Source organism: Colletotrichum navitas, assembly GCF_030913465.1.
Source record: "Colletotrichum navitas strain CBS 125086 chromosome Unknown LY79scaffold_182, whole genome shotgun sequence".
In the NCBI taxonomy this organism is placed as follows: Eukaryota; Fungi; Ascomycota; class Sordariomycetes; order Glomerellales; family Glomerellaceae; genus Colletotrichum; species Colletotrichum navitas.
The window spans coordinates 7,677-33,703 of NW_026850728.1; the positions used below are offsets into that span (position 1 = coordinate 7,677).

Here is a 26,027-nt window from a genome sequence, read left to right on the forward strand (position 1 = left end):
GGCTTTTATCTTTATAGCTATAATAAAATTAATCTTATTATTATAAAAATAAAGACATAGGCTATTATAGCTATAGGCATAAGGACCTATAGTAGTAAATATACCTAGGACTTTATAGCTATAGAATCCTTATAAAATAACCTAGAATATTATAGCTATAAGACCCTATAGTATATCTCTAATAATTAGGCCTTTATAGCTATAAGGCCTATAAGCTAGCTACACTAACTAAAGCTTTATAGCTAAGGGATTATAATATAACTAACTAGAACTTTATAGCTATAAGAGGCCTTAATACAGTAGCACTAATTAGACCTTTATAGCTATAAGGCCTAGAATACTATAATATAGCTACCTTAATCTTTATAGCTATAGAGATTATAATATAGTAATAATAGTAAGGCCTTTATAGCTATAGGAATATTAATACTATAACACTAATAAGACCTTTATAGCTAAAGGGATAATAATACTACTAACTAGACCTATATAGCTATAGGGATTATAATATAGTAATATCTACTAGACCTTTATAGCTATAAGGATTATAACGCTAACTAGACCTTTATAGCTATAAGAATTATAATACTACTATAACTATTAGATCTTTATAGCTATAGAGATTATAATATAGTAATACTAACTATAACTTTATAGCTATAAGAATTATAATACTATTATAATAACTAGACCTTTATAGTTAACGTATATATATAGTAAGTAGCGCATTATAGTAAGTAGCGCATGTCTACCTTATTTCTACTAGCTTTATCTTTATATTAACCTTTCTCTATATACAACAATAGAATCCTCTTCTTAAGAAAGCTAAATTATCCTTGTAATTATAGCTATCTAAAAAGACTAAAATCTATCTATATAAAAGGCAGCCTCTATCTATAATATACCTAAAACTATACTCTATTATTAATACACTAGAAAAGTTATATAAGCTAAGATATATTTAAAATTAATAAAGATAACTATATCTAAAGAGAAGGTAATTCTTAAAAGGGTTATTAACCTAATTAATTAAGGATTTCCTCTATAATAAGAAGATATATAAGATATAGCTAATTAACTCTTTAATATACGCAACAGGATATATATTAGACCCTAATAGGCAAAGAACTTTATATAATAATAACCCTAATTAAAAATATAATTTTAACGTTAAATTAACTATTAGAGGGCCTTAGCTAAGGATTCTATAATTATATAAGGCTAGTTTACACTTATATAAAATATAATTATAAAGTATAAGATATAGAATTATAATATCTATAATTTTAATAAGACTAGGTTCTTAATAGGAATACTGTTGTATATAAAGGTTATTATAACTTCTAACTAATATAGAAGGCCTTATATAAAGTAGCCTAGTAATTATAAATAGGTTTCTATTATTTAGGGTGTATATATAGATAGCTAGGTAATACCTCTATATATTATTATAAAAGGTAAATATTACCTTCTATTATAGTACCTTAATAGTAAATTTCTAGCTATATAGTGTATTTACCTAAGTAAAAACAGATAGACTATAAACAAGATTAGCCTAGATTAGCTAAAGCACTTTAATTAGTGTATAAAGTTTATATAAAGGGTACTTATTACTTTTTAATCCTAGATAGCTATAATAGTTATAAATTAACTAAATTTAATAACTACTATAAAGAAGAAGGTATTATTACTTTATATATACCTCCCTATTTATTATATAAGCTTTAGCCTCTTAATATTAGCTATTTTAGCTCTTTAAAGCACTTATATAGTAAAAAAATTAAGAAAATAATATAGATATAAATTATATATATTACTAAGGATAACTTTTTTTCTACCTTTAAAGTAGTATTCTTTACTTTAATAAGAGAAATAAACGTATAAGTAGGTTTTTAATAGGCTAGTCTTATACCTTTTAATCCTAAAGTTATTATTTTTTACCTAGATTTTAAGCTAAAGATACTAACACTAGTTAACTTATATCTAACTAGCTTAGGCTTATAGGACCTAAAGACACTAACAACAGTAATTAAAGGCGTATAAAGCTCTACCTTATTAAAAAAAAGGATTAGGGACTATTAAGAAAGTTTACTAACACTAATATATAAGGTAATTAACTTATAGTTAAAAGGTATTAGTAAGTTAGTATATTAACTTACTATTATTAAGGTAAAGAACTATTAACTTTATATAGGGATAAAGGTACTTAGTAAGCACTAGAGGGCTAAAAAGACCTAACTATATCTTAGAGGATCACTTAATATAGCTAAAGTAGAGGCACTACAAAAAGAAAAGGACATTATTAAAGCTAGAGGTAAGGAAATGTCCTAAAAGGGGGGTTATATAGAGAGTAGTAAACTACTTATATAACAATATAGTAATTATAAGAAGACTAGATATAACGTATAAACCTATAAGGTAGTTTAGGATACTAATAAAGAATAAGGTAATATATATTTTTAATTAATTTTATATAATCTAGTTAAATTAAGTTATTAAAAAGATAAAAAGGTAGGTAGATATATACTACTTACTATAATACACTACTTACTATATATATACGTTATAGAGATTAGAATACTACTACCTTAATCTTTATAGCTATAGTAATTATAATATAGTAACACTAACTAGAATATTATAGCTATAAGGATTATAATACTACTAACTAGACCTTTATAGCTATAGGGATTATAACACTATTACTTTAACCTTTATAGCTATAGGGATTATAATACTACTAACTAGACCTTTATAGCTATAAGGATTATAATACTACTACTACCTTAATCTTTATAGCTATAATAGTTATAATATAGTAACACTAACTAGACCTTTATAGCTATAGGGATTACTATACTACTAACTAGACCTTTATAGCTATAGGGATTATAATACTACTAACTAGACCTTTATAGCTATAGGGATTATAATACTACTACCTTAACCTTTATAGCTATAAGTATTATAATACTACTACTAACTAGACCTTTATAGCTATAGGGATTATAATACTACTGCTGCCCTAATCTTTATAGCTATAATAGTTATAATATAGTAACACTAACTAGACGTTTATAGCTATAGTAGTATATACTACTATAGCTATAAAGATTAATATAGGCTAGGCCTTAGGCCTTAGCGCTTAGGTTAGTAGGTTAGTAGGTCAAGTAGGTTAGGCGTTAGGCGTTAGGCGCTAGTAAGGCAAGGGGGGTAGGTTAGGTAGGTTAAGTAAGTAGGTATACTAACTATATATACTAGTCTAATATAACCTTTTACTAAGTTTTTATTTAGCTACTTATTAAGTACTTCTTTTTTTATAGGGTTAAGTATATAGATTAGCTTAAACTTTAGTGTTTTTTCTTTAAGTAGTTAGATCTTATAGTCCTATAGTCTATACTTTAGTAAGCCTATTTCTAGTTCTTTAGTAAATAGCTTAGTATATTATTAATATTTAAAAGGTACTATATTAAGATAGTTTTCCTTTAAACCTTCTTTATTCTATATTATATTCCTAATAGTTACTATAGATATAAGTTACTAGTCTTATATAGGCTTAATCCTTCTAATATATATAATATATTATCTTCTCTTGTACTTACTTAGGGGTTATAGTGTATAATACTGCCTTATAGCTAAGTCTCTCTACTAGAGTTAGCCTATTCTCTAGTCTATGTTAAGGCTATTCTTTTATAGCTATAGGATCCTAAGGATAACGTCTAGTTAGCTAATAGTTATAATATTAAAGGCTAGTTATTTATAATAACTTCTAATATTTATAAAGAGAGCCTAGGTCTCTTTATTAACTATCTTATTATTATATATAACTGTTTTACCTTCTATAGTTTATAGGCTATATAGTTTATTCTTTAATTACTATACTATTTTTAGTTAATTTACTTTTCTAGGTAATATTAGATTTACTTATACTCTACTGTCTACTATAGTATAAATACTTTATTCTTTAATTTTAATATCTAATATAAAATAATTACTATTATTACTTATTATTATTAAATATAAAGACTTTTTGTCCTTTATTATCTATAGTCCTTTTATAGGTAATATATCTTATTTTTTAACTATTTTTAGAAAGGTCTAGCCTTTTCTTTCTAGGTCCTCTATACTTTAGCTTTTTCTATATAGTAGTGTTTATATTTATTATATAGGTATTCTAACTAGTGTTAAGTCTTACTATATATATATAGTATAAGATACTTTAGGCTTAGCTTAAAGTAAATAGCTTATTATTTATACTCCTTAACCTTTTAAGTATAAAGGTCCTTATTAAGTTAGTACCTAGTTACTAGTTTATTATAAGGTCTATAAAGATAAAAAGTATATACTTTTTTTTTTTATATTTTATATATTTATTATAGGTATAGTTAGCCTAGAACACCTTATAGTATAAAAAGTGTTTTAGGTCTAAGTGCTTATAGTCTTTAAATATAGGTTCTTTATTATATAAAACAATAGTTTTTCTTTTAATATCTATATTTTATATCCTATAAAATAAAAGTTCTTATTTATTTATATTCTTTAGTACTTTATAAAATAAGAGGCTAAAAGTATTATTACTTTATACTATAAGGTTATTATAAGTTTATAAAACAGGGGTTTTATCTAAGTTATTATCTAGTGTACTTTTAATAAGAGATAAAGATAATAGTAAGCTATATATTTATTCTCTAATTCTATAGTTCTAAATCCTAGGAAGGTTAGGCTTAGTAATATTATCTTAGCTAATCTCTATTAGTTACTTAGTAGCCCTTTGTTCTATTTTACTAAGGGAAATAAACTTATCTAGGGAGAGTTCCTTAGTACTCTCTTCTTTATTAAAGCTAGTTCCTTATACTTTAATAGTATCTTAAAGGGTTAGTTCTTAAATAGTAAGTTATAGGGGTAAGAACTAGGTTATATTCTTCTTTTTACCTACTATAACTATTTTAATAGATTATATACCTAGCTAAGCTACTTTAGTTATAGTTCTTAGGATATCTTATTCTAGCTAAAGTTACTTCTAGTAGTTCCCTTATACTTAGATTTATATTTATAGTTATTCTTTAATAAAGTCTAGTGTATCCTTTATATATACTTATTTAATTTTATCTTATACTATATCTTAGGCTTAAATTAGCTTAAAGATAAGTTATTAGTTATATTATTCTAAAGCTTATTTTTAGGTGTTTTATTATTTTCTTATAATAGTAATAATCCTAGTAAGAGTATTTTAAAATTCTTTTATTTATATAGTTTTAGTAAGTTCTAGTATATCTTCTAGGTATAAAGGTTATTATTTTACTACTTTATAACTCTAAAGGGTTATATAAAGCTAGAGGTATACCTTAGTTAGTAAAAAGAAGTTTCTTTAGTTCTTTTCTTTTACTTTAGCTTATTATTAAATATTCTTTTATTATTATTATAGGTTTTATAAGGTTTAGTATAGGCTTTATAGTACTTATTTATTATATTTACTTAGTACTTAATAAGTGTTCTTACTAGTATATCTTATACTTATTATAATAGTTTTATCCTTAGTTCTTTAGTTAATAGTTTCTTAGATTTCTATTACTATCTAGTATTATTACTTCCTAGCTATAGTAATAATCTTAAGGTTCTTTTTTAGTAGTGTTTTATTAAGTAAGGTCTACTTATAGTTATTCTTTATTACTATTATTTTTTCTTTAAGTTATTCCTTAATTATATTAAGTTTAAGTATAGTAATTATATCTTATAGTTCCTAAAAAGTTATATTTTATACTACTGTAAGTACTATAATAATATTTTAGTTCCTTTGTTTTCTACTAAGGTTCTTTTTCCTTATAGATATATTCTTTACCTATAGCTCCTTAGGATACTATTCTACCTATTTCTTACTGTCTTAGTATATAGTGTAGTTATTATTATAGTAGGTAGTCTAGTTTAACTATTAATAAAGGACTTCTTTAGTAACTATATTAGCTTTCTTAGTGTATTCTAGTAAGGTCCTATATTAAAATTATTTAGGTTACTTATAGTCTTATATATAGTAACTTATTTTTTTATAGTTAAAGTATTTAATAGTCTTAGGATTATATAGTAGTTATTAGTCTTACTTATATACTATACTTATATTTATTAGTCTAGTATAGTATCCTTAAGAGGTACTTACCTAAGTGTTATAAGGTCTTTATTATTTATTAAATATTTTATTTTATTATCTTAGTAGCTTTAGTTCTTAAGTATACTTTTTACCTATATTTATATTAAGTTATTATATTTCTCCTTTTTTTTATTATTATTTATATAGTTATATATTAATTTTAATAGTAAGTTTAATATATAATAAGAAATCTTTAAGTAAGTTTATAATTTTAACTAGTTTATTCTTAATGTCTTCCTTAAGTCCTTAGTAAAATATAAAGATTAAGGATTCTTAAGTAATATTAAGTCTAGTAGTAAGTCTCTAGAATTTAGCTATATAGTATAAAGTAGCCTTAGTCTATCTTAGGTTAAATAGTTCTTGTTTAGCTTATTACTTCTTATTAAGGTCTTAAAATAGTAATAGTAATACCTTTTTAAACCTAGAGTATTTATAAAAGATCTTCTAGGTTTTTATTTTTAAGCCTATCTAGTTATTTATTATATAGTCTATTAGGTAAAGTTTAAACTAGGCTAGTGCTTTTCTTTTAAAAAATAAATTAATATAAATAACTTTCTTAAGTTTATCCCTAAAGCTAACGTTATAAAACTAGTAGTATACTTAGACTTAAGTAAGGAATTCTTTTAAGTGTCCTAAGGTTTTATTAAATAGCTATAGATTATTAAGTCTAAGCTTATCTTAGCTATTAATAGGGGTCTAAATAATATTAATAGTGCTTTAGAGGGTTTTAATAGTCTCTTTAAGTTCTTATATTTTAGTTAAGGGTTCCTTAGGAATAGATTTCTTTAAGCGCTCTAGTTTAACTATATTACTATTAATAATATTAATAAGCTATTAATTATATTTAGTGTTTCTCTTAATAATTCCCTAAATTATAAGATACTAATCTATAATAAGGATAGCCTTATTATCTTTATTAAATCTTAGATTAAGTAAAATAGATTTATTATTAATCTCTATAATGTCTTTAAGTTCCTTGTCTAGAGAACACTAGGACTTAGAAGTACTTATTAAAGGTATATTCTTAGAGGTTAATATAGTATCTTTACTATTAAGTAAGTATTAAGGTTAACTTACTTAACAGAAGTAATTAAAGTGTTATAGTTAGTAATCTAATAGTAAGGTTTCTACTAAGAATAAGCTAGGGTTAATATTTAGTTAATAATAGTATTAGCTTACTAGTCTATTAATTATTTAGTAATTAGTTAAGTAATTAATAGTTATAAAGATAGCTTATATAGCTTTTATTAATTAAATTACTAAAGTTAAATACTAAAAGTTATTTAAATAAATTATATTATAAGAAGTTAATTATTAAAGAGCTATAAAAGTCTATCCTTAAGTATATCTAAGTCTATCCTATATATAAGTCCTAATTCTATTAGTATACCTAGGACTAATATCCTAATATTAGTCCTTTACTATAGACTACCCTTAGCGTTATTAGTCTTCTACCTAGGACTACCTATTACTTATTAGTCCTTCTTATTATTATATAACTTACGCTATAGTTCTTCTTAACCTAAGGAGTTATCCTATTCTAACCTATTATTAGTCCTATATAAATACTATACTACCTACTAGTTATCTAGTAGGGTAATATTGCCTATAACTTATTAAGTTATAACACTAGAAGCTACTACCTTTACTTAAGAAGTTCTTAGGCCTATATTATAACTTTCCTCTATAGTTATACTAAATATATAATAAAATAAAGCTTAATTATACCTTCTTTATAAACAATTATAAAGTATAGTACTTTATTAATATATACCTAGAGATTAAGCTATAATATACTATTTTTATATTTTACTAGTAAGGTAGTAAATAATATAACTATAACCTTAAATAATTCTTATAGTACTTAAAGTATACCTATAGTAACCTTAATATAAAGTAGTATATAGCTAGTATACTAGTCTTTATCTATATAAAAAATAATAAAACCTTTTTATTCTTTTATCTTAAGTTTAAAAAGATACTAGTAGAGGCTAATAGGTAGTCTTAGGACTATAATATATATATTATACTCCTTATAAATATACTTTTACTATATATTTATACTATATTAGTAAGTGTTTTCTCTTAAGATAACTATAATAAATAAGTTAGGTAGATTTCTAAAGTATCTTAGAAAGTTAAAGACCTTTTATACCTTTTTTAAAAGTAATACTTACCTTTATATATAAATACTAATAGTAATACTATAATAGTAAGGTCTATTTAAAAATAAAGTAATAAAAGTTACCTTTATAAAAATAATAGTAAAACACTAATAAAGTATAGTAATATATATAAAGACACCTAAGTATACTTTTACTACTAAAAGAAGAGATATATTACTAAGTAATATAGTACTATATAACTAGTAGTATATATAGCTAAAGTAGTAGCCTCTATATATATTAAAAAGCTTTTATTAAATAATAATAAAAAGAAAGATATTAATAGTAAAGACTTAGAAAAAAAGTAACTTTAAGGTAAAATTAGGCCTTAGAGCTAATAAGTAAGAAATATAAAGGTTAAAAGAAGTTTTTATATAGTAGAAAAATAATTAGACTATTAGTACTATTAGATGCTTACGTTAATAAAGGTTCTTATATTTAAGCCTTTACTAATACTAGCTATAATACTTATATAATAGTAAGTAGCTACTTTATATACTAAGAGTACTTTTTATATATTTTATAATATAAGACCCTCTTAAGAGGATTTATAGATAACACTTAGCCTATAATAACTAAAGGTATAGTAGTATTTAAATTAAAGTTAAGTAAGTATTACTAGTATATTTATATATATATTATACTTAACTTAGGCTAAGATATTTTCCTAAGAAAGCCTTAAATAAAAAATAATAAAGTTATATTTAATATAGCTAAATATATAGTTTATTATAAGTATATTAACTTTATATTATAACTAGTAGGCTAAAAAAAGTTAGCTAAGGTTTAAGAAATCTAAGTAGTATATATAATAAGTATACTCTTTTTTATTATACTTTATTAATAAGCTACTTATAAAGATTATATATAATAAAAGTACTACTTTTCTCTTAATAAGAATAGCTAGGCCTTTTTATAAGTAATAGCTATTAGCCTAGCTAATATATAAAAAGCACTAATACTAAAGGTAAGTAAGGTAGCCTAATAGGCTATATTAATTATAGTCTTACTATAATAAGTATATAATAAATATAGTAACCTATTTAACCTAAGTACCTTAATAATAGTCCTTTAGTACTAACTAGGCTAAGACTACTATATTAACCTTAAACCTAACGCTATATTACCCTAAAGACTACTTTATAGTATATTATATAAAGAGCTACTTATACTTAAGAGAATATTAAAGGACTTCTTTAATAAAGGATTTATATATACTAGTAGCTTAGTTATAAGTATACTATTACTATTTATATATAAACTAGGTAGTAGTTTATACTTTTACTATAACTACTATATACTAAATACTATTATAAAAAAGGACTACTACTTACTTTTTTAATTACTAAGACCCTTTAATAAGTAAAAGTAGTAAAGTAGTATCCTAAAGTAAATATTATAGTAGTATTTTATAAAATAAAGATAACTAAAAAAAATAAGTATAAGAGTATATTCTATATATATTATAGGCTTTTTAAATAGCTTATTTACCTCTTTAGGTTAACTAATATACTTATAAGCTAGTAATACTTTATTAATAACACTTTATATAAGTTCTTTAATAACTATATTACTATATACCTTAATAATATTCTTATTTACTTAAGTAGTACTAAGGGGGACTATAAAAAAAAAGTATATAATATCTTTATAAAGTTATATATATAAAGGCTTAGCCTAAATATAGCTAAAAGTAAATTTAGTATTAAGAAAGTAAAGTATATTAGGTTTATACTTAAGCTAAGTTAAAGTATATTTATAAATAAAGAGAAAATATATACTATAAGTAAATAGTTAGTACTTAAATTAGTTAAAGAAGTCTAGAGTTTCCTAGGGTTTACTAACTACTACTAGATATTTATTAATAACTACTTTATAATAGTAGCCTCTTTTATAAAGCTAACTAAAAAGGATATAACCTTTTACTAAAATAAAAATTATAAGAAAGTATTCTATAATATTAAGAAGTACTTTTAATATACTCTTTTACTATATAACTTTAATCTATAGGTACTAATATTTAAAAAAACTAACTACTTTAGTTATACTACTAGTAGTATACTAATATAAAAAGATAGTACTAGCTAGTATTAACTTATTACTTTTTACTTATATAAGCTTACTTTTACTAAGTATAACTACTTAATCTATAATAAAGAAATACTTACTATTATTAACTATTTATATATATAGAAAGTAAAGCTTAAGAGTACTAAAAGTATATTTATAGTAGTTATAGACTATAAGTCCTTAAAATACGTTATAAAGAAGTAAAAACTAATAAAATATTAAAAGTAGTAAACAAAAGTTCTCTTAAAGTATAACTTTAAAATAATATACTAACTAAAGAAAAAAGTAGTAGTCTTAAATATACTCTTATAGTGTAAATAAAACACCCTAAAGAGTTAAAATAATAAATAAAAGTAAAAGTAAATTATTTAAATAATCCTTAACACTATAATACCTATAGTATATAGTATAAGTATACTACTTATATTATATATAACTATATTTAATAATAATAACCTATAGTAACTATAGGACTTAATATAGAATAGTAATACCTTATTTTAAAGAGTTTACTAGGCTATTTTTAGTAGTACTTATAAGCTTTTTTTTACCTTATAGCTATATATTTAGGTTATAGACTATATACTTAATAATAAGTCTTAACTTACCTAGAGAGAGAGGCTATAGGTACTAGGTAGCTAAGACCTTAAATCCTCTAATAATAGCCTATACACCTAGTTAATCTAATAAAGCTATAACTTAACTATAACTAGTTACCTAAAGTATAATAGTATACTAAAGATACTATTATATTAGTTTTATTAGCTAAAGTAAGTATAAGTAGTATACTACTTTATTTATAACTATAATATATATAGTAGTAGTAAAGTATAATAAAAAGTAAAAAAGGCCTTTTATAACTACTTAGTATACTAAAGTATCTCTAAAGTAACCTATTAATAGACTTTATTATTAATCTTTTAGTATTAAGGCTAAACTAAGCTATATATATATAGGTTATTATTAACTAACTAAGTAAATTAGTAACCTTTAAGACTATAATAACTATAAGATAAAAAGTTATATAAAGTACTTCTTAAATTATTACTTTTATTTTTATAGTATACTTAAGAGTATAGTAAGTAACTAGAAAAGTAACTAAATAAACTACTTTTAGTACTACTTTTATATACTTACTAGAATAATATAATAGCTTAGTACCTCTTACTACTCCTAAAGTAATAGTACTACTAAGAGGTTTAACTAAGAAGTCTAAGTAATACTTATACCTATATAAGCTACCTTAAGAAGATTAAGTATAGTAGTTACTAGTAATATAACTATTAATTAATAAGTATACTACTATAACTACTAGTATAAGCTTATTTTCTTAAAGTATAAGTACTATATTAACTTTATTATAATTAAAGAGAATATACCTAAAGTAATAGACTTATATAAAGAGGCTATAAATAACTAGTATAGTAAGTAATTAATATAACGACTTTAGCCTAGGCTACTACTATAGCTACCTAGGAAGTTATATAAGAATTAGTAAATAAACAAAGGGTATAGTAAGACACTTTTATATTAGTAATAAAGTATAGTTATCTATATAAAACTATTACTTTTTTAACTAAATTAAAAGTATAACTAGCTATACTATAAGTATTAGGTTACTAAGGTTATTACCTCTTTAGTAGTAAAGTTAAATATACTAAGTAATATTTATAACTACTTTTATATTAACTTATTATACTATATAAGTAATAACCTTTTACTAAGGTAGTATATTACTAATATATAACCTTTACTAGTTATAAAAAAAAATAGTAAGTAGCTAAGATCCTAAGCACTAAGTAGTATAAAAATATAAAGTAAGAAAGTAATAGGTATTAGTATACTAAGAGAAGTATATAAAGCCTACTTAAGAACTTATTAAGTTAGTAAAAGATATATAGCCTTTAATAACTATAAAAATAAATATAGTAATTAATAAGTATAATAAAAGTATAAACTATATATAAAAAAATTAAAAAAATATAAGATAAATAATTCTTTATTTAGCTATAGCTAATAAGTAAAGCTAAACCTTTATAAAGGCTATAATAGTAGTAAGATAAAAAGACACTAAGGTATTATAAAAGTATAAAAAAGACTACTTTACTAGTAGTCTCTTAAATTAAAGAATATAAAGTAATACCTTAAGTATAAATAAAGTTAATAAACTATACTAGTAAGTAACTAATTAGTACTATATTTATAAAATAATAAAATAATAGTACTTATAGTAGCTAAAAAGCTAGTAATACTCTCTTAGGCTATAATAAGCTACTTAGCCTAAGTAGTTATAAAACTACCTAGGCTAGGCCTACTAAATAAAAAGATAGTATATTAGTAGTAATAGTAGTAGTATAGTAGTAGTAGCTAGTATAAGAAAAAAAGTATAGTTATAGGCTATATTATAAGTATATTAGGTTATACCTTAGATTTAGCTTACTTATATAAGTATATACTCTTAGTGCTCTTTTAAGCTATATAGGTAGTCTACTACTTAGTATATACTAAGACTAACTAGGCCTTAGTAGTAGTAGTATAGATACCTTAAAAAGCTAAGTTCTTTATAAGCTATTAGTAATAGTAGTAGTAGTAGTATTTATAGCCTTATAAAGGCCTATAAAGGTAATAAGTATTTAAGAAAAAGATTAGTATATAAAGAAAATAATAAATATAAAGAATAAAGAACTTATATTTTAAGTAAAGTTAGTTACTTAATATATAAGAAGTATAATAAGTACTATATATACTATATTCTTAGTATAATAAAGTACTATAAGTCTTTTACTAAATAGTTAGTATATAACTAGTAAAAAAACATTAAATAGTACTTATTAAAAGTAGACCTTTTTTATTATAAGTAGTTTAAAAAAAAGACTATTTTTAATATTAGCTATAAATCTACTATAATATAAGTATAAGTTAAACTTATAAACTAGTATAAAAGAAGTATACTTAAGGTTAATAGTAGTAATAAGGTCTTAAGGATAAGCTACTTTTTATCTTTAGGTAAAAGGCTTTAGCTAAAAGTAAAAGGCTATAATATAATAAGTTAGTAATAAATTATAGTAGGTCTATATATATATATATATACTTATAAAAGTAACTTACTAGTATCTTCTATTTTTAATTATCTTTAATTAATAAAGACTATATTAGTAAAATAATTACTTTATAACAATAATATATAGTAGTAAAAAAGATACTTATAATATTAATAAAGAGGCCTAAAGAAGAAAAGAAAAAAAGAAAAATAGTAAGTAATCTATAGTAAGTAATAACTATAAGTTAGATTTCTATAGTTATCTATAATAGAGGGCTAGTAAGGCCTAGAAGCCTTATTCTTTTAACTACTAGTAAGGAGGAAGTATATATTATAGGCTAAAGCTATAGTAAGTGTAGTAAGGCTTTACTTACTATAATATATAAGCTAGTAAAGAGAGTATACTTAGTTAGTACTTAGTTAGTGCCCTTATTTAACCTTATATATATAATATATATACTACTATAAATAACCTTCCCTCCTTAGTCTAGATTAATTATATTAAGTTACTATACACCTATTAGAAAGTAGTACTAACTCTTTATAAGGCCTAGTAAAGTAGTTAGCCTATTTAGCCTAGTAGCTAGTAGTAAAATAAAGCTATAATTATTATTCTATAGTTAACTTTTTATTAGTTTACTAAATTATAGTATTAACTATACTAGTTAAACTAGCTAGTAAAAAATAAATTAAATACTTATACTATTTATTACTTATTTAAAAAAGTATATAAAAAGTATAATAAGTAAGTATTTAGAAAAGTACTTCTATAGTAAAAGGTCTACTAGCTAAAAGGCTAATTAAATAACCTATAGTAATATAGAAGGAAAAAGGTTACCTTATTACCTAATAGTACCTTTACTACTATATATAATATTTAGTAGGCGTAAAGTCTAGATATTAGGGATATAGATAGTCTAGATAAATCTAGTGCATCTAAATTACCTAGTGAGGCTGGAAGTTGTATATAGGTAGGCGGCAGAGGTAGTGAAATAAGTGGTGATAGTGGTGATGATGATGGTGATAGGGTTTTGTAGAAGTAGGGGTTTTACGGAAATGGGGTATTTGAGTTATTGATACCTAGAGATTGAGATTCATTGGGTTTTGAGCTCTTTATGGCCTATCTGCTTGTGCCTGAGCATTGAGACCACTTAGTTTGGAAAAGAAACGTCAGCGATTCCAAGACTGCAATAGAAGTCGGGGCGTAATACCGGGAATCTCTGTCCATCGAAGACCACGTCGTCGACAGTGAAGGGTGCCGGCAGAGCTCCCATCTTGATAACTTCCCCCTTTATCCTTAACTCATATTGATACAAAGGGTTTGGTACATTCTCTGGCTCCGGCTTCAGGCCATCTGATCCCAAAGGTGCGCGAATATTCACTGTGGTTGGCCTAAACAGGTTGGGAACCTCAGGGTTGAGGGCCTAGTCCCAGTAAAGCAGTCTCCACTGAGTCGATTCCTTGATCCAGACGTTCTTCTCGACCTTACTGCTAAAAGGTAGCTTTTTAATCACTTTGCCCATGAACTGGTAGATTGTTTGCTGAGATAGCATTAGACTTGGGTCAGAGGCTAACAGAAACACGAGGTGTACACCTCAAACAGAGCCATGTAAGGTCTGTGCCACGTAGGAAAGGTGAGTAAGTTGTGGGTACAGTAGATAAAATGTTCCTTATTATCTTTGCTTAGGTGCGTAGGGCCAGCGGAATTATCCCAGCGAACGCTTCCTGGATAACCGTGAATACCTGTTGGAAGCGCAGTGAGTAGGAAGAACCACAAGGGAGGGTTATTAGATGCCTACCGGCTATCTGGAAGTACGAAAGAGTCTTGGTGTAGTCTTCATTGTACAACAACTGGAGTGCCCGGATGAAAAGGGAGACTTGGATGTTCTCCTCGGGCTTTTCCATTGCCTATTTCGTGAACTCTTGGCGAAGTCCGGGCTTTTCTCCTGGGGGAACAGGAATGCCTTGTATAACAACAAATTCATGTTGAGGGTTTTCGGCGGTCATGTCGACAAGTTTTAATTTTTTGTTGTGGAGCGAGCGAGGAGTGGTGGCATTAGATGGTACTCAAGAGGTGTTGGGTCTTCCTCCAGGACTGAGCGCGATATATATAGCCGTCACTGGTCAGCGGTTCGAGGTCCTACGAACATCACTCACACGACCCTAGGCTTAATAGTTGATCATGTAAGCCAAGAGTTGGAAGCTCTTGGAATGTTTTCAGTTAGCCATAGAATCAAGAAATAGCCTGTTGTTTCTCAGCTAGTCAAAGGGTGACATGCCCCTCTACATTTTTAATATTTAGCACAACCAATCAACGCAGCAGCTACAGCAACCTTTCTAGGTAGTAATTGCATTTTCATCAACTGCAGGTGATCGCTCTCGTAACCCACTACCGATTCAGCTGTCGCCGGAAATGGGGGAACCAGCTAGCCACATTCCTGGGCTATTCCTGGGCTAGGCAGAATGGAGATTGGGGCAAGCGGGGTTAGCACTGAGCTTGGCGGCAGCTGAGTTGACTGGGGTAACGATCCGTCGCGGTGGCGCAGCTGAGACTCGTGGAGAATGAAGTTTGATTGAGTATGGCTTACAATGCTCTATGCGATGATTAATTAAAGATTGTTGTGGAATGCGGCGCGGGCCGCGTTAGCGAAGCAAACTTCTTTATGCTCCAGCACCTCAGTTGCTGCTCACACGTGTATCACGCTGCTCCTCTGTGCTCTAGCTTAGAAGGCCAACTCCTTTTGCTTTTTCAAAGCTCGTTCTTGTGCTCTTGCCAAATACAACACTAGATATTATATATGCCCATAATTCATACTGTAGGTTAGCAGACTGATGAGGAGTTGTCTATAGGACATAGATATAGCTTTATCTTACGGCTAGCTGAACTACTGACTAGACTGCTGGCCGGTTGATGCCCTAGATACTAAGGGGTTGAATTGAGGGTACCTGAAGAGATTAGCTATAATAATCCTGTTGCCTTTTGGAACAGGAAGTCTAGTGTGGAGTCGAAAGCTTGTCAAGTTCCCCTAATTTAGGCCCTAGTACAAGGTCCCCGACAAGGTCTAACAGGGCGTCGGTGCAGGCCTTGTCAAGCAAGAGTCACATGTCCTCCAACGTCCCGTGCTGGAAGAAATACGTGAGGAAGCACATGAGACCTGTACACATCGACTGGAACCGTCTCCTGGTGTTGAGAAGCGATTTTGGACTGAGGAATAGAAATGATCTCGCGTGTGAGCCGCATCACGTTTTCACGATGTGAAGTTTAATCTAACGACATGGGTTGCAAATACTGCATTATCTCAATTGCTACCAGCGGGTTTACTGAGTGCAAGACTTATATTTTTCAAGTGGGCCTCGGAGAATACCCAAATACCATAAGGTGTTGGTCCAATCGGCCACTGAGAGAGAACGCGACTTGAGTGAAAAAGGTTCAGTTGATAAATGAGGTGAGCAAAGCATATATCCTGACGACATGAATGAATCTCGTCGCGCGTCTCAAGTAAGCACAAGTCTCAGTCCCAGTGCCACCCACGTCACCACATGTTCCTCACGTCTCCACCATTAAGCAGTATTATACAGTTGATTTTATTAGTTTGATGCAAGCCCAGAACTATAGTGAACCAAGATTGGAAGCCATCATTTCTCTAAATTCGATTGTTTCCTCCCATCAGCTCCATCAATCATTGCACCCCGTGTCCAAGGACTTCATCGTCACTCCCAAACTACTACACTACGCATGTACAAGCCAGTAGATCTAAGATGGCTACACGAGACACATCACTTGGGCCATGGAACTTGTTAAAGTGGTCCCGATTGACGAGTCGCAAGCAAGCAAGCAACCTATTTGGACAACGACTATCCGGCTGGGTGGACATCTTGGAAGACTTCCCTCCCCCTTTTACACCTAACCAAACTAGTCACATAACACAATCTGCTCTTGGGTACTATGCCTCGCCTTGCAACCTAGTCATTTGTTATCAGTGAGCTCTCTCTTGCTGTCAACTACGCCGTCGCCGCCGCCGTCCTCTAAAGGCACGCAGGGCATCCCAATCTAGCCGGAAAGGGGTAGTGACTGGATGGCTGGCGAAGCAGGCGTAGAAGATGGTTGTAATAACATCTTGAAAGCATAGTCTTGTGCTCCATGCACCTCCCGTTTGTTTGTATCCAACAACGCCGCCATCTCATTTCACTGAACCAACACTGACTTCTGCTAGAGCAGCCAAGTATATACGGCACAGCGTCACCAGGACTAAGCTGTCTGTCTCCACTCTTGCATTCAATTCTTGCAGCCATGCATGTGCGGTGACGAGAGCTGCTGGTGGAACTCGGTCAAGCCAAGTCTTTCCACAGGAACCTTAAAGCTTACGTAGTTAATAATGATGCACTTGTTTCTCAGTGATCCGTAGGCAAGGAAGGTTTCACGGGGGAACTCAATGCCAGAACTATGGTGTCTTTAGTGTCAGTTACTTGAGGCAACGGCTGCAAGGCGGGCACACAGGCGCCATTATGTGGTACTAGCCTTAGCCAAATTATTCAGCCTTTCAAAGATAGTGTCAGTCTTCAGCCAAACAAGAGCAATTTCACTTAGGCCAGAACTACTTCTAACAACCAAAACATCTCGGCTAATGAAAACATGGTCGCAATCTTGGCCATCTGATTCGTGCAGAACCCCACCAACCACGCCTCCTTGCCCTTCTCAACCAGCTTGTCTTTGTCCAGGTCAATGCCAACAACAAACAGAAGTAGCCATAATTTATATTACTACAGCCTTATGTTTATGTTTATTATACTATTTATAGATACCGTGGCTACTTACCTAAGGCCAGGTTTTGACAGCATAACTAAGGAAGCTTGGGGATTTTATTGCGTACCCCTGTTTACAAAGAAATAAACAATCCTGCAAACGCCAAAACTATATCTACAGACTAGCTATGTTTCCAGCCACTGCTACTGTCGGACTAGGTCACTAACTTCGCGTCTTACATCACAATAGATCCTAGAATCAATATCAAAGCATTCCCTTTCCTCTTCCATACAAAAACAATAACAGCAGCAGCAAAAAAACAGCAGCAACATACATACGTTGTGAACCATTCACTAGATAACACACTACGTCGCTTAATGCATCGTCTTAATTTACCATGCCGTCAACGATTCACCTATCCCCCCTTATTCCAAATACAAGGCCAGGAGCCATGACAGATCCACAAGACCAGGACAACAGGTCATCCCAGACAACGCCCTCTAGGCCTCACTAGACGCCTTCTAGATAGCGACTAGCGCCCGCCGTTCAGCCTCCTCTCGCTCCTTGCCCAGATGCTCAACCCACGCCAGCAGCTGCACAACAGCTCCTCTGTCCACAACCCCGCGCTCCTTCTTCGAGAGTAGATGAAGGAGCATAATGTCCAACAACGCAGCCGGAGTCGGAACCTGGCCCGTCGGCAGCAACCTGCGGAGCACAGTTGCGTAAAGCGGCAGCCAGACTTCCGGGTCCTTCAGGTTGAGCTCTGCGGTGACGAGCTCGCCGTACGCGTCCATACAGGCAATGGACATGGCGACAAGCGCGTTCTTCTCCCTCGCCATCGTGTCAATCACAAGTCCTAAATAACCTAGGTAACACACCAGCTAGCACAGCAACAACTGGTCTTGCAGGAGGGGTGATCTCTGCTGATATTTCTTATACCTTCACGGATGTGGGAAGACGCCGTCGTGGATGCCTCTGCCGCACAGTTCTGCGGGCAAGCCAATATAGAGAAGGCTGCGGCGACCGGCCCACCACCCACGACTGGCCCGGTGACGCTCGCCCAAGGTTTTGGTCTCGGCCTCGCATCCTGCTCCAGTTCATCGAGACATGGAGTTGGAGGTGGAGTCTGAGGTGGAAATAGTGGACGTGGTAAAATTGGTGGTGGTGGTGGTGGTGGTGGTGGTGGTGGTGGCTTGCCGTCACCTCGTCGCCGCCCACGTCGTTTCCTCTTATATAGATATGTAGATTATCATGTCCGCCGCCGCTGCTGCTGCCGCCCTAGCACCCTTCACAGACAAACACTCTGCAAAAGAGTTTTGCGCACCTCCTCCGGCCATGTATACACGATCCTCCCCTCCTCTGGGTCGAACCGGACCTCAAAGCCACCCATGTGCCCCTTGATAATGACGCCAAGGTGGGATACTAATGAGCCGCGCATCTTGTCCTCGATCGCAGCCCAATCGGCGGGGCTCAGTGGTCCACCGTCAATATCAAGCAGTAACGCTAGCCCGCACAGCCAGGACGCCCTGGCTGTATGCGGTTGGTAGCTGTGTTTGGCGAGAAAGTAGCGAGGTATAATCTTGTCCCTGGCACACCACACGACCTGGATACAGTGGCTTGGGGGTTTGTAGATAGGCTGGCCTATAGCTACGCCGCGGGAAACGTAGCATAGTTGGTCCTGCTCTTGGAAGCCAAGTCAGTCAGTTGTTGTCTTCTGTGATATGAGAAATAAGGCCTCGCGTTTACTTACAGCTGGATAGCCTCTGTTGGGAAACTGCGGTTCTTGGGAGTATTAATCTATGACAACCACCGGCAGGGTTGCAAGAAGACGAAATAATAACAAGATAAAGAACGACAACAGCTTTGCCTATAGGGAAACGACTAACCTCATTCTCTCCTCCCCCCTTTAAACCTTTTTGCCTTATAGGGCTTACGTTGTGCAAACAACGGCGAGCGACGTGAGTGCGTCTAGTCCACGGTGCGTTGAGGAGGCGGCGGTGAAGAAGCATGTCTTTGTATGCCCATCTGATAGATAGCTGACTGACTGAGAGATAGACTGATAGACAGAAAGAAAGAAAACACAGCGATATACCATATAGCAGATAGAAAGGGAGCTGCTGCTGCACGTTCCCGCCGACAGCAGACATAAGGCGTGTCAGGGCGCAACTTAGCGCGTCAAGGTGAGAGACAACAGAAAGAGACGTAATGCAAGGGAGACAGACGCAGGTATGTTTTTTCAGGAAGAGATAAGGTGTATCCAGGCATCAGAACAAGTCAGATTAAGACCAATAGTGAGGATAAAAGGAAAAAAGAAGCACTAGGAAAAGACGATAGATTCATGGTGATGCTATACCAGAGCAGGCCAGAGAATAAACGTTTTAAGATTTCTATTTGTTCTTCTCCTTCTTCTGTCTAGCCCTGCACCAAAGCGGCTTGCGGCCCCTTGCCCTTACCCCTCCTGTGACGTCTCTGGCTGTTGGGTCGATGGGTCACGTTTGACTCCATTTGTGCCGGCGCCTGCTACCCATCTGGATTGGCAGGCGACGCGGCTAAGAAGGCCCTGGCGAAACTATAGCGCGACTTATGTGGGATCTGGGCCGGTGATATCTATTAAAATTCGGGTCGCAGGTCGAGTCCGGGGTGTATTTCCCTATCAGACAGGGCGCCGAAGTAGGCCTCATTGCCCGGGAACTGGCTGCACAAGAGTGGTGTGTTATTATTGTCGGAGGGTATGATTGCGTTGACTATGTAGCGTTTGCCTTTGGGGGGGCAGAGAGGACATGGCCGCTGTTTAATTAGAGGGTAAACCGAGGTCTACCAGCAACTCCCCGAGCGGAGACAGACCGGAGAGAGCGAACTAACCTCTCCGTGGAGTGTGACAATGAATTCGGTCGGGCGGTCAAGGAAACCGTCAAGGAGGGCAAGCGCAAGCCCTCTGACAAGACGGAGCGGCCAGACTCTGACGCCCAGGACGACGCTGCCTCAAAAGGACGTTCCAAGGAGAAGTGAGAGCGCATGGACTTCGTACCCACTGTTCAGTTCCAGCTCCCAATCCATCGACGAGTCCGCCCATCCACTCAACCATCCACGCCACATACATCCACCTATCTGCGTGTAGTAAGTCTTAGATGTGTATGTTGTCAGCCGTACGTATGTACCACCACCTATTGTTCATAGTTCGTCGTCGCCCGCCGCCTGCTGACGTACGCGAACTGCTACTACTGCTCTTCGAACCCGTTCGTCGTAATACGAGCCGGTTACGAACCTTGGCTTGCAGCAAACATGTTTGCAATGATGTCTAGTACCTGAAACACCGAATGTCATGCTGACGCCGAGGAAGGGAAGAAATCCACTCCAGGCAGCATGGTTGAGAAAGCGACGGAGAGACAGAGAGACAGAGGGATGAAGAGATAAAGAGATGGGTGGAAATACAGGATAAGACTAGGAGACGGCGCTCTGGCTCTCAGGATTTTTAGTGTTAAGATAGATAGTGTTGAGATAGGTGGTGTTAAGATGGGTGGTGTTAAGGTAGGTGGTGTTAAGGTGGGTGGTGTTGGTGTTATATAAGATAAGTGGGGCACTACAAGATGCTGCTGTTTATCTGTTAAAATACAGGTAGGGAACTATAATAGATTTAGTAAGGTCTTCTAGGCTTCCTTAGTCTATTATACGATAGAATAAATATATTTATTTAAGCATGTACCTTATTGCAGCTTTTGGACTACGGCGCTGGAGCCATGTAAGAACCTGCCGGTTGGATGATGGCCTGAAGTCCTTCCTTCTGTCCTCTATTCAGGCCTAGCTCCACACGAAGAATGACTAACAACTTTATTGTCTTAAAAGTTGCATGTCCAGGTACGAGCTTTTCGATATGCAAAGTAACAATGGACATATTGTCCTTCCATCTCGGCCGTCAAGCAAGGCAATGAATGTGCCATGGCATGCGTGCTTAGGGATGAGGAAGGCTCTCGGAGATATGGGGTGGGTGCCACACGTAGATACCATATAGAGATGCCGCATTCATAGACGGCGAAAGATTAGGACGTCCCCGTTACCAGATCCGCCTTGTTCTGTCTCAAGCCAAAAGCAGCCGTGACAGATGGGGTTCTGCTGCGGCTACCTGTGCGTGCACTCGTCCACGACAGCTTGCGCAGGGCAGCGAGATGGTCAGGACGAGGTGGAGGTCTCGGGCTTGGAAAGAGTGGTAAATGTTGGAGATGGCGGAAAAGCTTCACCCTTGGTTGCCCCCGGACATATGAGGCTCCCTGCCGCCGACCCAGACCAGTCGGTGCCTGTATTACGTACCTTGGTATGCAACCCGTCATGTTGAGAAACGCATCGCCTAGAGCATCTGACAGACATGCGCATGCATCCATTCATTTGTTTATCCTGATCCGTTTGCCCCAACGTCTTGGCTGTAGCTGCTGCCCATGGTACGGCTTGCCTCTCTCTGTTTTCCATTTTGAACCAGACTCTGCACCCCGAGACGTGACGGAAAGGCCTGAAAGAGGCTCTTTGCCTGGCTTGTGGGATTATGACTCGAAGATGGTTCGGAGATGCTTGCTGCTAGCAGCCGAGGACTGATGATTCCAAGTCATTGAGGCCACGATTGGAATTGTTCAACGTGTCGAAGGCTTCTTACCACATGATGGAAGAACGGGGTTAATGTTTCTCTGGGGATGATGACTGGATAGGAAGGAAGGTGAGGCTGGGTGCTCGGGCTACTTCCTCCTGCCTCAATCGTTCAAACTTCTCTTTCCACGCCGCGTTAACAGCGGTTGAGGAAAATTCCCCGACAATCCCTTCTTTTTTCCCTATTCGTACCTGTGGCTAGTAGCCATTTTCTATCATCCATCCTGCTAGAGACTATACCGGTAGAGTTTCGGTATGATATCGGTAAGCACGGGAAGGAATACCGAAGCGGACGAAGTGGACGGTGGTCGGTGATCGAGGGTTCAGCAGTGCCATGTGTGATTTGGGCGTTTGTTGGTCGGTTTGGTGTTACAAGCAAACAAACGAAAGCCCTAAACATAACCCTGATTCTTTTTCTCTTTTTCTTTGGTTTTGTTATTTAGGAAGAGGACAATGAGTAAATATACTAGCTTGCAATAGTCCCTTGAATCGAATCTGAAACTGTTGAGTCCTTTGACGAGTCAAAATCGCCGTATATTATTCGCATCCGATGGCCGCCAACACGGCGAACGGCCGACAGACGGCTTCACCATTCTCCGAATCTCCCTCAAAATCCCATCCAGACTGCAGTCACTGCAATCAAACCGCCGCCGGCAGGGCTACGAGACAGGCAACGGACTGGAGCTGTGTTTCCACGACGACTTCAATCCCGACGATGGCCTGCCTATCCCCCTCCACTTCCGATTAGCAGATATCAAGTGGTTCCAGACGTCGCCGATATGCCCTACCCTAACAGCGCCATGTTATATCCACGAAAGTACTTTAAAGTGTTGAACAGAATAGAGGGCTAGAACCTGTGTCGTGGGACGTGGGGGTCGAGGACGTGGGCTCCCCGGCGGGGGCAGAGCAGCCGTACACAGTGACACTTCAGGTGTTGCAAACAAGCTATACGGTAGACGCAGCCAAGGAGGCAACAAGGCTGGCGGACGGGGTGGCGGATCTCTTGTCTGCGTTGACGTGCACGCCGGGGGAGGTGTTTGAGGAGGAGGGGGACATTAATGGCGAGGAACAGGTGCGCCAAATGATGGACTTTTCGTATGCGGCAGGCATCGAGGTGTGTGTCGTCAAATTAGGCAATGGCCTCATGTATGAGTTAATCCGATCAGGTGGCACGTGCGTACGTACTCACACGTAATTAGATACGTATCATCAGCACATCAACAAACATATGCAGGTACCCGGGACGCGAGATTAGGGAGTATCATTTTTCATTCTGTCTCGTTTTTCTCATCATCTCGTCTCTCATCCTCGCAAGGCAGGTTGAAAGTTAAGAGTTGGGAGGCAGAAGGAAGACCATCGAGGTGACTGGAGTGTGAAGTGGGTTGGGAATCTGGAGGTGGCACCGTATCGGTACTGTATTAGGCAGTTGAGGCAGTAGCGCAGGCAGCAATAAGGTATTCTCACAGCTAGGCTAGGAAGCCGAGAGGAGCTTGCAGGGGGGTGGTTGGGGTCATTAACAGTGACCTACAATGACGTCCAAAGCACTTCAGATAAGTCGATCTAAAGTGCCGTTGGCGCTAATAGGAAAGATAAGAATTAACTGGATGCAAAAGGCGACGGTTCAGTAGCTGGCAGTAGATGAAGATGGAAGAAATAAAGGAGAGCAAGATGTTATTAAGTAATAGGTTAGCTAGCCAGACCCCTTCGACGCCGCTTCACCCCGACAACGGACGCAGCAAACGAACGTACAGACAAATAACACCCATGACGGTGTACAGCTGGCGTATATAGCACCCGCCGGCTATCAGGTGCTTCAACCTCGCCCCTGACAGCTGGCGGGTGCTGAATCCACCCCCGCTAGCCACCCTGAAAGTAGAGTTTCGAAGGCTGTAGTCCATGGTTGAGCAAACCTAGAGGTAGGAAAAGATAGATTAAATAATAAGAAAAGAAAATCGTAGACTTTTGGCTTACATCTAAGGCCGCGACAGGCGGCGTCTATTGTCTATAAGGCCTTAAGGAAAGCTACCTGTTAGACACTGACCTAGGTATCTGTTCCTCCTGCTTTATACTCTCCTATGCTGCTTGTTGCTGGCAGAAATCTCTAGTATAAAGGCTACTAAGTTACCGTTAGACTTTGAATTTTAATGACCTCTTGTTATACTATTATTATTATTATATACTGCTTTTTCTATTTTAATTAGCTGTTGCTCTACGCTCTAGCTGTTTATAATATAGATAAACATCTCTTAAATATACTTAATTCTATCTAGAAGAAAGCTATTGTATTACGTTATGTAGAACTATTCCTTCTCTAGTAACATAGGACACTATACCTAAGCAGCTAAGATTAAAAGCTTTATAGGCGCTATTTTTATTAATTAATCTAGTAAGAACAGAAGTATAGGATTATTTAATCTAATTTTTACTTTAGCTATTTATCTATGCCTTAGTTACTTTATCTAGAATATAATATTAGGTATAGTAATATATATAAGCTCTATTAATACTACCTTTATTAACACTATGTTTATTAATACTACGTCTATTAACACTACGTCTATTAACACTATGTCTACTAACACTACTACTATTAACACTACGTCTATTAACACTACGTCTATTAACACCACGTCTATTAACACTACGTCTATTAACACTACGTCTATTAACACTATATCTACTAACACTACTACTATTAATACTACTACTATTAACACTACTACTATTAATACTACTACTATTAACACTACGTCTATTAACACTATGTCTATTAACACTATGTCTATTAATACTATGTCTATTAACACTATATCTATTAATACTACGTCTATTAATACTATGTCTATTAACACTACGTCTATTAACACTATATCTATTAACACTACGTCTATTAACACTATGTCTATTAACACTATATCTATTAATACTATATTTATTAACACTACGTTTATTAACACTATGTCTATTAACACTATGTCTATTAACACTATGTCTATTAACACTATATCTATTAACACTACGTCTATTAACACTACATCTATTAACACTATGTCTATTAACACTATGTCTACTAATACTACTACTATTAACACTATGTCTACTAATACTACTACTATTAATACTATATCTATTAATACTATGTCTATTAACACTACGTCTATTAATACTATATTTATTAACACTATGTCTACTAATACTACTACTATTAACACTATATCTACTAACACTACTACT

At 33.5% G+C, this 26,027-nt stretch overlaps 3 protein-coding genes across 3 annotated transcripts; 1 reads left to right on the forward strand and 2 right to left on the reverse strand.

Moving 5' to 3' along the window:
* Positions 1–14,628: 14,628 nt before the first annotated feature.
* LY79DRAFT_573199 (uncharacterized protein) lies at positions 14,629–15,659 on the reverse strand. The gene is made up of 2 exons (XM_060559445.1): positions 15,217–15,659; positions 14,629–15,160 (listed from the first exon to the last, which is right to left on the reverse strand). The coding sequence occupies exons 1-2, from the start codon at positions 15,320–15,322 to the stop codon at positions 14,988–14,990; spliced, it is 279 nt and encodes a 92-aa protein (XP_060407138.1). The 5' UTR covers positions 15,323–15,659; the 3' UTR covers positions 14,629–14,987.
* Positions 15,660–18,682: 3,023 nt separating this feature from the next.
* LY79DRAFT_675105 (uncharacterized protein) lies at positions 18,683–19,000 on the reverse strand (the record flags this gene model as incomplete). The annotated part of the gene is made up of 1 exon (XM_060564398.1): positions 18,683–19,000. One exon carries the CDS (start codon positions 18,998–19,000, stop codon positions 18,683–18,685), a length of 318 nt encoding a protein of 105 aa, XP_060407139.1.
* Positions 19,001–21,674: 2,674 nt separating this feature from the next.
* LY79DRAFT_664018 (uncharacterized protein) lies at positions 21,675–23,876 on the forward strand (the record flags this gene model as incomplete). Its single annotated transcript, XM_060562860.1, has 6 exons — positions 21,675–21,689; positions 21,875–21,900; positions 22,005–22,016; positions 22,171–22,283; positions 22,316–22,470; positions 23,274–23,876. The coding sequence occupies 6 exons, from the start codon at positions 21,675–21,677 to the stop codon at positions 23,625–23,627; spliced, it is 675 nt and encodes a 224-aa protein (XP_060407140.1). The 3' UTR covers positions 23,628–23,876.
* Positions 23,877–26,027: the final 2,151 nt, after the last annotated feature.

Coding starts and splice junctions, on each gene's coding strand:
- LY79DRAFT_573199 (XM_060559445.1), bottom strand. CDS start 15,322: ATGGAAAAGCCCGAGGAGAACATCCAAGTCTCCCTTTTCATCCGGGCA. Junction 15,161..15,216: donor TTCGTACTTCCAGATAGCCG/GTAGGCATCTAA, acceptor CGCTTCCAACAG/GTATTCACGGTTATCCAGGA.